The 13,723-nt window shown below is 46.7% G+C and overlaps 1 protein-coding gene across 2 annotated transcripts; it reads right to left on the minus strand.

Moving 5' to 3' along the window:
• Positions 1-1,803: 1,803 nt before the first annotated feature.
• On the minus strand, positions 1,804-13,641 carry NDUFV3 (NADH:ubiquinone oxidoreductase subunit V3). 2 transcript variants are annotated; one of them, XM_064578365.1, is made up of 4 exons: positions 13,484-13,641; positions 12,168-12,288; positions 4,213-5,319; positions 1,804-2,041 (listed from the first exon to the last, which is right to left on the minus strand). In XM_064578365.1, the coding sequence occupies exons 1-4, from the start codon at positions 13,529-13,531 to the stop codon at positions 1,878-1,880; spliced, it is 1,440 nt and encodes a 479-aa protein (XP_064434435.1). In that variant the 5' UTR covers positions 13,532-13,641; the 3' UTR covers positions 1,804-1,877. The 2 variants fall into 2 exon arrangements, with proteins under 2 accessions (XP_064434435.1, XP_064434439.1); XM_064578369.1 differs by lacking the exon at positions 4,213-5,319.
• Positions 13,642-13,723: the final 82 nt, after the last annotated feature.

Here is a 13,723-nt window from a genome sequence, read left to right on the forward strand (position 1 = left end):
AAGCTCAGGGGGAGCCTACTTGAGATTCTCTCTCCCTCTGCCCCTCCCCCCCGCTTGCTCTCTCTCTTTCTCTCAATAAAATCTTTAAAAAATAAAAAATGAAAAATAAAAAAATTAAAACCTTGTGTAAACTGAAGCAATACAAATGTTTGTGAATCACATGTGATTCATCAGAGCGGTTTCTGGAAATCCTAAGGAAACAGTACAGAACACGGCATGAGTTATGGTCACACAGACGTTTCTGGCAGGGCTAAGAGAGCAGGGGGACAGCCTGGGTCCAGAACCCGGGCTCCGTGGGCCGCTGTCGCGCTGCCAGGGGATGCACCCCGGCGGGTCCTACACACACAGCCGTGGCCAGCGCCCCTTGTGTTGGCTCTCCAGGGTTTTTGGAGGTCGGAGAGGGAACCAGCTCCCGGAGAGACTGGAAAATGACCAGGGAAAAACTTCATGCAAATGAAGATACACTCCTACTCATTGTTCGGTCAAGAGTCCCGGCCCCGCCGCGGGAGCAGCCCAGGGAAACGCACCGCTCTGCACTCCACCGCCCCCGGCACGGCCCACGCGCGTCCTGTGGCCGGTTTGTGAAGCCAGCTAGGACATGAAAACACCCAGAGAGCAAACTCTGTGCTGTAGGGCGCCGTCCATCCGGGCAGGCCAGGGAGGACGGCAATCCGGGGAGGGTGGCAAGGCGGATTCCCGGTATTTCCCATTTCCTTTCTATTGGGTAACATGGTTTTACTACTTTTACAATAAAAAAAATGTAATGAGGAGAATCTCACCGAGATGCTAAGCCCTCAGAAGCAGTAAGACGCGAGGCAGATAATCACAATACTAGTCTTCAATTTCGGTACTTACCTGGACCAACATAAGCAATGCAGGATTACAGAAATGAGACATAATTACAAATACACTATGTTGTTTGCTGTAAACTGACTATAGAGGCCAAGGACCAGAATTCAAACGAAGTGAGATAATGCAGTTTGGGCACATCAACAAGGGCCGCCCGAGAACAAAGCGGACCATGAAATGACACGGATTCGTGGAGGGGGCGGGGCTTCCCCTTCCGGTGGAGCTGTGTTGCCCTAACAAACGGGCCCATCTTCCATGTCCGCTCTTGCGGTCGGGGAGTAACCTCACCTCCACCTGTAACTTTCTCCGAGGAGATGGTTTATTTCGTCCCCAGGGGGTGTGAGTGCAGACACACCACCCAACGCACACCTGAGCCTGTTCACACCACTTACATCCCCAGGCACGTGAGTGACGTTATCATGAGCGTTGGAAGGTCACTCAGCCAACCCAGAAACCCTTTGTAGCCAAAATAGCTCAGAGTCCGCGGTGGCCATCTGGGGGCAGAGCTGCTCTGCTGGACCCTACGAAACTTTCACCTCTCCCTAATCCCACCGCTGAAAACTTCCCTGAGTCTACATCTAATACTTAATTCAGGTGAACAGAAGGATTCTGTTCCTTCTCTAATAATAAAGTGCTATATTTAATGTTTAATTCCTTTGTAGTACAGTAGTTAAAATTAGTAAAACTCCTAATTTTGCTTTATCAAGAACTAGGTCTACCAAATTAGAAGTTATCATTACATTTCTCAACACCTAGCTGGTGAAGCAGACTAACGTTAAACTGGCCAGGCACTCGACATAGTGGGATCACAGTGATGGAAAGTGCCTACAATTCTCTGAGGTTACGGATCATGGGAGAAAAATCCTTCTGTACAGATGTTTCTAAATGCATGCTGAACAAAGAGAAGTGTTGTTAATTCACTGTTCACGGTAAAAGGGACACCGATTATACACGTCAGGCCTCATGACTGGTGCGGATTTTATTTCTGCTGCCCAGACACCAGAAGGTTTACTCTCTCAAGGGAGCGCTCAGTGGCGAGGCGACTCCCGTCCTGAAGAGGGCTGAGGCATCCTGAACTTGGACAGGTCCAGGTTGAGGTCTAAGAAGGTGTACGGGGTGTAGTCATGGTGCTGGAGGTTCCTGTACGTGGTGTTATCGAACGGCTCGGCAAGGCCAGCGGCTTGAGCAGGCTCTGTGGGGAAAAGCAAGGCCTGTGAAAACACGGGACAGAAAGTGCCTCTGCAGGGCTCAGCTCAGACACCCGTGCACCCAGCATTCCTCACACACCCTGCTTGAAATTAACTAATTAGAAAACCTGTGAAAGCAACAGGATCTTCAGAAGCAAAATCAAGGAAAATGTATTCTAAAACACACAGCCTTCACAATGGGGGCAATGGGATGGTTCTTACAATGTGTCCTAATACCTGACTTTGTAGACTTCTAGGTCCTGTACTTGGCAGAATTTTGAAAATGCCTATAATGGTTATGGAGGGACTTTCAGGCCACTTAAAGATGGAAGAAAAAAAAACAACAGATCTCTTAGAAATCTGTCTTAGAAATAAACCATTTACAGAAAGCAGGAGCTTTAAGTTAAGGCTGTTAAGTCTCTGGATACAAGAAAATTAGACAGACCCTGTTGTAATAACACAACAACCAACTTAAGGGGAAATGGAAATGAGGTGTATAGTTTTCAACGTTTTCTGAAAAAGTTGTTGGTATACTTTAGATTCAGATTAAAATATACAAACTAGATTTTCTTTCTTTTCGTGGAGAAAAAATGTTTGGTAATCATAGAACTAAAAGTGTGTGGTTGAAGCAAAAGAAATGCAGCTCTCCTGCCCCGGGCCAGGTGGTAAGAGGGCACGAGGTGTGGCTTGTGGGGGTGGCGGGCAGAGGGCCGGGTGATGTGCCTGCTGATCCTAGACTTCTGCCACTGGGGCTCTCCCAACTTCTACACGGGCTGCACAGAAAATAACCTAAATAGTTTCCCTATTTGAATTCATATCAAAAGCTTTGTTTTTCATGTGTTCAGTTGTATTAAACAAAAACGATGTCTTATTCAGACCTGACATCTTCCCAATCTCAAGGAGCAGAGACTCCCAATGTGGGGTAGGGACATCTTCAAAGCAGATACAGGGATGGTGTTAACTGAAGGGAAATATGGATTCAGAAAACTTGTATGAAAATCAATCCCGCCAGAGGGCAAGGGGCCAGGCGGCGGGAGCAGGAAGACTTAGGGACACCCGCCAATGGGCTGTGCTCCAGGGTGGTGGTGGCCTTAGCCTCCGAAGGGCATAAGGGATGTGGGGAAAAGGACACGTCCATGAAAAATTAGAAGCAAACTGTTTTCAAAATGGTTTGCAATGTGAAAACCCTGTCATCATCCTAAAGGTTTGGGCATTCCTCTCCAGTTCATAGCAGAATGACTGAAGCAGTAGAATCAGGAAATGCGGTTCTTGATGTCTTGACCAGTCTGGCAAGCGCGGGCACTTTTGCGTATTAATAACAGAGGGAGAAAATGGAGGGAAGAAAACACATAAATTCTGTCCACATAACCAGTAACCAGTAACAATGATCACATAACATCAGGCAAGGGGGAGGCTTTAGGAAGACTACAGAGCAAACAGGAAGGGGCCGGGTTTGTTAGTAATGCATTTTACAGGCATTCTGCGGAACCAGGCTCTGAACCCGGAGCCTGCCCTCCCTGCGTCGCCAGGACCCCCGACTGCACATGCCTCTATAACTGTCAGTGCACCGCCAGACGGCAGCATAAAAGGAATAAAATACTAAACATTTATGATGGCAAAATAGCCCTTCATAAAAATTCAGTATGGAAAAACAAAGCAGCCCACTGTGTTTTCCGGGTGAATCAGAGAAGGAAACGTCATCCGGTGGAAAGAAGATGGAAGCGGTTCCGGGGTGCCCCTGGGTCACTTCCTGCTCTGATTCCTAACACGTGGATTGCCCCTCAGGCCTAAGGAATGTGAAGACACTGCTCCCAGCAGCTGCCCTTCGGACCCTCCCAGCAGGGCGAGCACGGCCGAGGGCGTCACCCGGGACCCCTTCCTCTGAGAAGAGGCTCGGCAGGTTCACGAAACGGACCCGTGGACCGCCTCCAAAGTTAAGGGAGGTGCCAGGGGGCAGAAATGACCCAGCGCTCCCACTTCCACTGCGGAGTCAGCGGAAAGTGCCCCAGGGGCCGTGCTAAGGTGTGCAGTATTCACAATCACGGCATCCTCTGCTTAGCTGAGACCGCGGAACGGGCCGACTACCTGGAACGCTTGTGCACACCGCATGGGCCTCCAGCGGCCCGCCACCCACACAGGAAAGGAGGTTCTCAAGAGAGCACAAGTCAAGCTATACCCTGGGTGTCGTCCGGCTCTTCCAGGCGAGGCGCCGATTCTACAGCCATCTCGTCTCTTCCCTCAAGCTCCGGGCCTGCGGTCTTGTCCTCGAAAACGCCTTCCTTAGGAACAGGAGCTGGCTTTGGATGTCGTCCTGGTACCTGGTCTTCCAAAATCTCCTCTTGAGCCTTCAGGATTCCTCCCGTTACCTGCTTTCCCGAACTTTCCTTGTCGACGGGGGGAAATGCCACCTCTCCATCATGTTCCAATACCTGTTTTTCCAAATGCCTTTCTCTGGTCGCAGGAGGTGTGTGCAGCTGTCCTGCCGCTAGGGTTTCTCCGGTTCCTTCAGACAACTGCACGGGCACCGGGATGCCAGCCGGCCGTGTAGACGATCTTGACTTTGTAGGGTCAGCTAAGACTTTTTTAACTTCAGGTGGCGTTTGACTTTCTTTATCTTTTTCACTTGATCTAAATATTTTCTCCATTTGTTTTTCCTTGACGTTTTGCGTCATAAACTCTTGGTCTGCTTGTAACTTGGGTGTTGTGGTTTTTGGTTTAGTGTCTTTTCTGTCCTCTAATGGCTTCACAGTGGGCCCTTTCTTCTTTGCCTGACGGGGTCTCTCTGGAAGGCTGGGGTCTGGCGGTCCCTGCTGTGACTGGGTCTTCTCTTTGGCTGATGTTGCAATTTTGGGGGCTCTGTTTTCAAGGGAACGGGAGGCCTGCGGTTTTGGAAGCCCTCCTTTGCCCTTCCTCATCATCTGAGGATCAACTTTGGAGGCGCTGCCCTCCTCGTCAGACTCTGAGTCGGAGGAGCTAGACGAAGAGGACGATGAATCATCTGTCCCTCCCCTGTTCTCCTGAAGAGCTTTTGAATCCGAACCCTGTTTTCTGAATGGAGGCAGAACTTTTTGAGGAAACTCTACCAAAGTCTTTCTTGACAAAAACTCTGGAACCCCTTCATCTGTGAATAGCATGCTATCATCGGGACTGGGGCGAGGGCTAGCTACCATCCCGCCCTGATTCACAACTGATGGGTAAGAACTGGGTGAAGACAAGTTTTTGGACAATTCAGCTGCTGTTGGGGTGGCTAGTAGCTTGCCCCTCTCCTTTGGTTCCACTACATCTAGGAAATGGCATAAAGAGGAATATTATTTTCAATATTTTGTAAAACAATCTAAATTCATCAGTAAGTCACAGACATTTCATTATTAACAGCTTGTTATTATAATATCTTCAATGTAATTATCCTAAGAAATGTTCCACGAGAACACATTCTTAGGTCAAAGCCAAGCCACACAACAGGAGAACAGTAAGAAATGTATATGTTTCTCTTTGCAGCTAAAAAATTTAAAAACAGGGATTTTTACCAACAGAAGTAACAAACTTGTCTCCACTTTTCACAATGAGAGCTTCTTTGATGATAATTTTTAAACTACTATTTCATCCAAATTTCAAATGGTTAAACTCTAAGATATTTCCAAATGACTACTACAGGTTTTAGAAATGTGTCATTTCTTGGGGCACCTGGGAGGCTCAGTTGGTTAAGCGTCCGCCTTCGGCTCAGGTCATGATCCCGGAGTCCTGGGATCGAGTCCCACATCGGGCTCCCTGCTCAGCGAGGAGTCTGCTTCTCCCTCTGACCCCCTCCCCTCTCATGCTGTTTCTCACTCTCTCTCAAATAAATAAATAAAATCTTAAAAAAAAAATGTGTAATTTCTTAAATCTTTAAAAAACTGATGCTTCTCAAATATTAAGAAAGTCATCCATACTGGATGAGCCTGAACTTTCTGAACAAAACAGTAGAGCAGAACAGGGACAAGAGCCTGGTTTGCATCATTTGGGTGTATGCATATGTGTGTGTGAGCACTGGGGGGGTCATGGGGTGGGAAGAATTTCGTTCAAATGAATGTGCCCCATGGGGAAGAGAAGTCCTTCAAAATCACAAGTCATTTGGGGACTTCTTTAGCCAGAGAAAAGTATTACATGACCAAAAAAGTCTAAAATAACTTGATGTGTATATCATTGGAAACAGCAGGTTTTCAGCTGGAAAAAAAAAAAAAAGAAGTGCTAATATAAAACCCTTGCATTTTGTAGAGTCAATTATTAAAAAAATAAAATTGCATAGTACATTGATTAGAACCAACTTCATTCAATTTTCTCAGGTGGAAAATCTTTTCTAACCATACAGATTTGAGGAAAAATATAAGACAAGTGTTTCTAAGTTAAAATTACTTTCCAGGGGCGCCTGGGTGGCTCAGTTGGTTAAGCGACTGCCTTCGGCTCAGGTCATGATCCTGGAGTCCCGGGATCGAGTCCCGCATCGGGCTCCCTGCTCGGCAGGGAGTCTGCTTCTCCCTCTGACCCTTCTCCCTCTCATGCTCTCTGTCTCTCATTCTCTCTGTCTCAAATAAATAAATAAACTCTTTAAAATTACTTTCCAAATCTAAAGCAAATCTTAAAAATACATTACAGATGAGCAAACTCCAAATGCAGAGTCTTTATTTTCAAGTGTAGGAGTCTATTTGATACTGAAGAGATTTCAACCCTACTTCTCTCAAGTGGAAAAAATGTATTCCTAACCTCACTGTCTTACCAGTATCCACAACAGGTTCTCACTGTTTTCTGAGCTCAGGGACCTGCACGTGACAGAATGACAGGAAATGATCACAGAAAACGGAGGAGTAACCACAAATCAGACATGGGCCACAGAGAGGAAAATGGGCAGTGTGAAAGGGCACGACGGCACGGCAGAGCAGAGTGACTGTTCACACCTACCACCTGCACCACCACCTCCACCATCACCTCCCCCTCCGCCATCGTCTCCCCCAGCACCAGCAGTACCACCTCCTCCATGCCACGTCTGAGGCTGTGGCTACCTACCAGCCCAGAATCTGCATTCTGAATGCCGAGCAGGTGCTGATGCAGCTAACTCTCAGAACTCACACAGAACTCTAGGACCACGTTAAACATAAAAATGAGGTGAAGGAGTGTACATGCACTTGAACTCTCTCTCTCTCTAAATTCTACCTGAATCAGCTCAGAAACTCCTCGTGGCCCCTATACCCCCCAGCCTGCTCACCTCTATCATTCATCCATGTCTATGTGGAGCCTAAATTTTCCAAGTATGAAAAATTAAGTTAAAATAAGGCACATCTTAGATAGGCTGCTTTGAATAGAAAAGTTACAATGCCTGAATCTTCCAAAATATGTTGTGGAGATTTAAAAAACTGCAAATAAGTTATCAAAATCACACTATAGGTTGGTTTATCATCTACTGAAAATGGAAAGAAAATTTCAAATGGGATCAACAGTGATATCATTTAGAAATTCTGTTTGAAAAGGAAATTTCTATGATATGAAATAAGAATGTTTTAAGGTTTCTTTTATTCATGCTAAATTATTGGAAGAATTTCATAGAAAGGCTAATAGACTAAAACAGGGTAATGCATTTTGCTTTTTTTTTTTTTTTAGATTTTATTTATTTATTTGACAGAGACACAGCGAGAGAGGGAACACAAGCAGGGGGAGTGGGAGAGGGAGAAGCAGGCTTCCTGTGGAGCAGGGAGCCCGATGCAGGGCTCGATCCCAGCACCCTGGGATCATGACCTGAGCCAAAGGCAGATGCTTAACGACTGAGCCACCCAGGTGCCCCGCATTTTGCTTTTTTTTAAATATTTTATTTATTTGAGAGAGAAAGAGAGCAAGAGAGCATGAGCTGGAGGGAAGGGCAGAGGGAAAGGGAGAAGCAGACTCCCGCTGAGCAAGGAGCCTGATGTGGGGACTTGATCACAGGACCCCGAAATCATGACCTGAGCTGAAGGCAGATGCTTCACCAACTGAGCCACCCAGGTACCCCTGGATTTTGCTTTTTAATGACAGCCAATTTCTGGCCCTCTGCAGCCCGGGCCCAGTGTCCTCTTGTGACTCAAAAGGAAGTTGCCGCAATGATCTGGAGCTGCCACTAGTAAACGCTGTTCCAGAGTCTGCACCCAACCGTGCAGTGCAGAATGAGGTCACCCGAAAAACAGCCCTCTGATGTAGAGGAATGAGGGCTCTCACTTTATGACCCTACTGGTTTGTTTACATGAAGTCTCTTACTTCTATCTAGAGGCAGGGTGCCCATACACTCTATGTTTTAGTTTGATGCTGACCTTCCTTGAAAATCATATGAAAGCACAACGCTACGTAAATAAGTCTAGCCACGGAGGCCTGTCTCACAGCACAAACCGGGGACTTTTGTGGACTGTTTCTACTCTGTCAGAGATCATATAAATGACCATAACAGCCTACGCACAATAAAGGCCTACAAATTCTAGTAACAGCACCGAGAGAAGTCCTACTGCTTCTCTATCTCCTCTCAAAACAGAACTTACATTTCCCGAATCTCTTTTCTGCTCAGTTGAAAAGTGAGGGCATGACCTTCAATTTTTTAGTGGTCTCCCTATCAAAGCTTTTTTTTTTTTTTTAAAGATTTTATTTTTAAGTATAACCTCTACACCCAATGTGGGGCTCGAACTTACAAGCCCGAGATCAAGAGTCGTGTGCTCCCTGACTGAGCCAGCCGGGCACCCCTAGTAGTCTCCCTATTAAAGGCAAAAATGACTATTGGTGTTTGAAATGGATTAGCCACCTTAGAATTCGTCCATATCTTCTCACTGGGTCGCAAAACTCATCTTGGAAACAAAGCATATTCAAAAACAAACGCACATTTTGACAACATGAAGGAATCAGTTACTCAAATTTTATATGCTAATTAAAAGCTTTTTTTTAGATGTACAGGGCTATAAAGTTTTTTTTTTTTTTTAATGAATACATGAGAATCTAGATTTTTTTTCAGAGGCAAGACAGCACAGTGATTAAAAACACAGACAGTGGGGGCTTACTACCTGGGTTCATGACCGGCTCCGCTACTGACATATGTGTGACCCTGAGTAGCTCACGGCTCTCTTCCCTCTACTTTCTCATCTACGTTGCAGGGATACTACTATCTACCTCACGGGGTTGTGAGGACCAGACAAGAGACTATATGGAGTGCATGGAACAGTGCCTGGCACCGTTGGTTAGGATTAAATACAAAGAATCCCTATTTCCAGAGATTCCTCACGTTTCAAACTGAAATAAGGACTTGAAATGGATAATTAACTTTGGCTTCCTGGCAGATTCTTTAAAAAGCGACACAGCAATGACTGAATACAGATTGTGGTAAGCCTCAGCCTAGTGCCCGGATTCAAAGGAACATCAAAGCCAGGGAGCCAGGCAGTTCTGTGGGAGGGGGGACCTACCAGGAGACCCTGGACTCTTATCTGTACTGGTGGGTCCCCGCAGGAAGGAAGCACAGGCCACAAGAAGCTGGAGCTCCAGAGAGAATGAGGCAGAAGGCGTTCTGTAATACCCGGCTCCTGACTCTGAGGCAGTCCCTTTGACTAGAGATGGGACCCTAAGGGTGAGTGCTCAGGGACCAGTCTGCATGCAGGCAACTTCTGTTAGAGCTCCCAAAGCCACTGAGAGTGGACAGGGGTTTAAGCTGGCAATGTGCCACCAGCAGGCAAAAAGCATTTGTGCATCTGACACTCAACCGGTCTTTTAAGTACTGACACTTCAGGTAGACATGGAGACCTGCACATGTCAATTTAGAAGCATCTTCATACACGGATTAAAATTATTATAACTTTTTTTATAATGATAGTTTTTGTCTTTTTTTTTTTTTAAAGATTTTATTTATTTATTTGACAGAGAGAGAGACAGCAAGAGAGGGAACACAAGCAGGGAGAGTAGGAGAGGGAGAAGTAGGTTTCCTGCCGAGCAGAGAGCCCGATGCGGGGCTCGATCCCAGGACCCCGGGATCATGACCTTAGCCGAAGGCAGACGCTTAACGACTGAGCTACCCAGGCGCCCCTAAAATTATTTTTAAATTATGGGACACAGGGGCGCCTGGGTGGCTCAGATGGTTGAGCATCTGCCTTCGGCTCAGGTCATGATCCCAGGGTCCTGGGATCGAGCCCCGCATCGGGCTCCTGGCTCGGCAGGGAGCCTGCTTCTCCCTCTCCCTCTGCCTCTCTCCCTGCGTCTGTGTCTCTCAGATGAATAAATAAAATCTTTAAAAAAAAAAATTATGGGACATAAATGTAATGTGCATTAGAGACAGTGTGGTTCTGGATCCTGTCTTCCCACCTGGAAGCACTGTATGATGGACACAGCACACACGCGCATCTCGCGCTGGCCCCGCTCTGGCAGGGAGGTACTGCGTCCAAGGGCGGAAACGACACAGGCCCAAGCCCAACTCCCAGCTCAGTGCTCCCTTCTCATAACTGCACCCAAAACTGTCCCATGACCCAGCACCCCATTCCACTCATTCATTAGTTCAGTGTCATAAACCTAGGAGGTAGGAGAGCAGATACAAGACTAAAATTCACCAAAGGCAGCGATAACATTAGTAATGAGATGCAACTAATCATCAGTAAACAGTGAAAGAATGTCAAAAATGTGCCAGGCATAATGCATAACTGAACCGATATTCTGGCTGTAAACGTTTTTTTAGGAGTGATCATGGCACTCTGGTTTCGTTAAAAAAAAAAAAAAAGAAAGAACACTGGATTTAAAACTGGACTGAGTTAAACAGAATAGAACATTCTGAGTTAAAAAGAATTCACCTGAGCTGAATTCAGGCCTCCAGGCAATGAGCCACCATCAGGAAGGGGTGTTTCCTCAATCGATGGGGCATGAAAGGCAGTCAGGGGCTAGCACACTCAACTGGGCCAATATTTTAAATGCTACCAGTGGTTTTGTGTGTACTCCAAGGAGGGATAAAACAAAAAATATCTAAGCACTTTCAAATATTCAAACTGAGGAAATGGTAAATGATGAAAATAAGACAAACTCAAATTATCATTCTGAACCACATATAAAAGTCAAAGGTTTGCAGAGACTGTACATATACATCTTTCATTTTTTTATTTAAGATTTTAAGTAATCTCTACACCCAATGTGGGGCTCAAACTCACAACCTGGAGACGGAGAGTCGCATGCTCCAGGGACTGAGCCAGCCAGATGCCCCTATAATCAGTTTTTAGTAATGAACAGGGAGTAGAAAATAAAATTCCTAGAAGTATTTAAAATATACTGTCACACTTTCTATTTTCCTTCCATGAGGATATGCTACATTGGTATTCAGGAGGGAAAAAAAAAAAGTAAAAACCAGCAATAACAATCAAAATGACTATGAAAAGAGCTGGAAACAGATCAGACATCATGCTTCATCAAAGTAAGTTGTAATGGAGAACGGTGCCTGCCCTTAACTCCCTCTCCACGGTCATAAAAAGATGCCTGCAACCCTGGACCATGGCCAACCAAAGCCTGGGAAGCCACATCTGAGTTTCAGAGACGCTGAGAAAAGCCACAACTGGGGGAAGAAAAGCAAGGTGGGGGCGCCTGGGTGGCTCAGTTGGTTAAGCGACTGCCTTCGGCTCAGGTCATGATCCTGGAGTCCCGGGATCGAGTCCCACATTGGGCTCCCTGCTCAGCAGGAGTCTGCTTCTCCCTCTGACCCTCCTTTCTCTCATGCTCTGTCTCTCATTCTCTCTCTCTCAAATAAATAATATCTTAAAAAAAAAATTTTTTTTAAAAAGAAAAGCAAGGTGGAGTTCAGAGCTACCATGGGAGTGTGGGATCTGTACCTGGGCCATCTAAATGCCCCCGCCTTTGCACTCCGCATCCCCTTGCTGCGTGTTAGAGTATGGCACTTAGAAAACACAAGCAGAACTGGTTCGGGACTAAATATTGAGTCAAAGACTGTTACATGACTGATATGTTTGGTCTAAAATCCATCACAGATCTTATGTCTGATTATAATCTGGACACTGCTGGAAATGAAGAATCAAATTACGTAGTTAGTAAAACTTTTCATGCTTGGAAAGCACACTGATTTATTTGCTTTGCATTCTCTTTCCCTTACGACTACCATTAAAATCTTACTTTTTGGTGGACTTTGCCTCTTGGAATTCGGTGGCAGTCCCTTTTCACTCTTCCCTGATTCTGCAGAGAGAGAAACCGTGGAAGCAAGTCCTCGAAACACTCGTGCTTCTAGGAGCATAGTCTGACAGAAGAATGAACAAATATGGACATTTTAGAGTAATGCCATTTAGAAGCTGTTACAACACAGAAATACTATGTGTTATTACTAAGCATTCATATGGTATATTTCTCATAGTTATTACAATTTCCGTAACGTATGTGTTATGGAAATTTTGGAAAATACAAAAAAAAAAACTGCAAGAAAAAAACCACAGGACAGTCATTATTAATTATGTAACTCCAAGAAATGTCAAAACAGATCTTCTCCCGTGCACACTTTCTGTAGTCCCCAATTACCTATTAACCTACAAAATACTCTGATTTTTTTTGTAGAATGTTTTCCTATACTTAGAACGCTAAGTAGAAGAAATACTATTTGGCTGTTAATAATGATGTAGACGAACAATAACTGCTTCTCAACCGTTTATATTGTAAGTGGCAAACATCTTATAAACTGATAATTCACTCAGCATGTACTTACTAACAGCTGCTATGGGCTGAGCACTTTTCTAGGAGCTGGATAAAGAACAGAGGTGCCTCTCCTACATATGTGAAGGTAAAAATATGTTTTCTATGTTTATGACTGCAAGTACGCGTCTATGTGTACACATGAGAGCTGAAACAATCATTTAAAAGCGGGTATTTCAAGGACTAAACGGCGGACTCTCTGAAACAGGTATCCCCATCGATCTATACTCTACTTTGCAATGAACAGTTAGTGCTTCTGTAGTAAGAGCAGTTTAAAATTTACAGTTAGGGGGCCTTACATTTTTTTCTATATGGCAAAGAAAGCCCTTCTTCCTTCCTCTTTTCACAGATGGGGTAATGTAGGCTGACTTCCCAGTGGCTGCCCGGTAAGTTACCAGGTGAACCAGGTACCTGAAAGTCCCCTCCTCTCCTCTCCGGGCTAAACAAGAGGTCAAGACGCTGTCCTTAACGGTTCTGACACCTGGGAGCCCTCGCACCTGCCCCGTGGCCCCGTGGCCCCGGCCCCGCGCGCCTGGCGCTCCTCAGGTGATCAGGGTCGGCCAAGGGGCTGTGGCCGGGCTCAGCGCCCGCTCGCCGGCCCGCCAGGCCCGCCACGCCCGCCCCACGGCCACTTGCTCCGGCCCGGCGTCCCCTCCTGCACCCGGGAGGCGGGTCAACGGCCCACCAGGACGGCCGGAGAGGGCCCTGGCCCTACACGGCCTCCCCGCCGCGGCCCCGCTCCCCTTTACCTTCAGCGCCCCGGACCGTCCTTGCCGCAGCATAAGCGAGGCCGCCATGACGGTGACTCGGGGGAGCGCCCGGGGACGGCCGCGCGCGCCGGAGGTCGCACCGGACTGACGCCACCGCTGCGCGCGCTCCGCCGCCGAGGTCCCGCCCCTGGGCCGAGGGCACCAATCACAGGCAGGCACGGGGGCGGGGCGGGGCGGGGCGGAGGGCGGGGCCTGCGGGCGCATCCCAGCCGCCTCCGG

This window comes from Mirounga angustirostris, unplaced genomic scaffold (assembly GCF_029215605.1).
Source record: "Mirounga angustirostris isolate CCGP_5_RB_7025 unplaced genomic scaffold, mMirAng1.0.hap1 SCAF_1, whole genome shotgun sequence".
Classification (NCBI taxonomy): Eukaryota; Metazoa; Chordata; class Mammalia; order Carnivora; family Phocidae; genus Mirounga; species Mirounga angustirostris.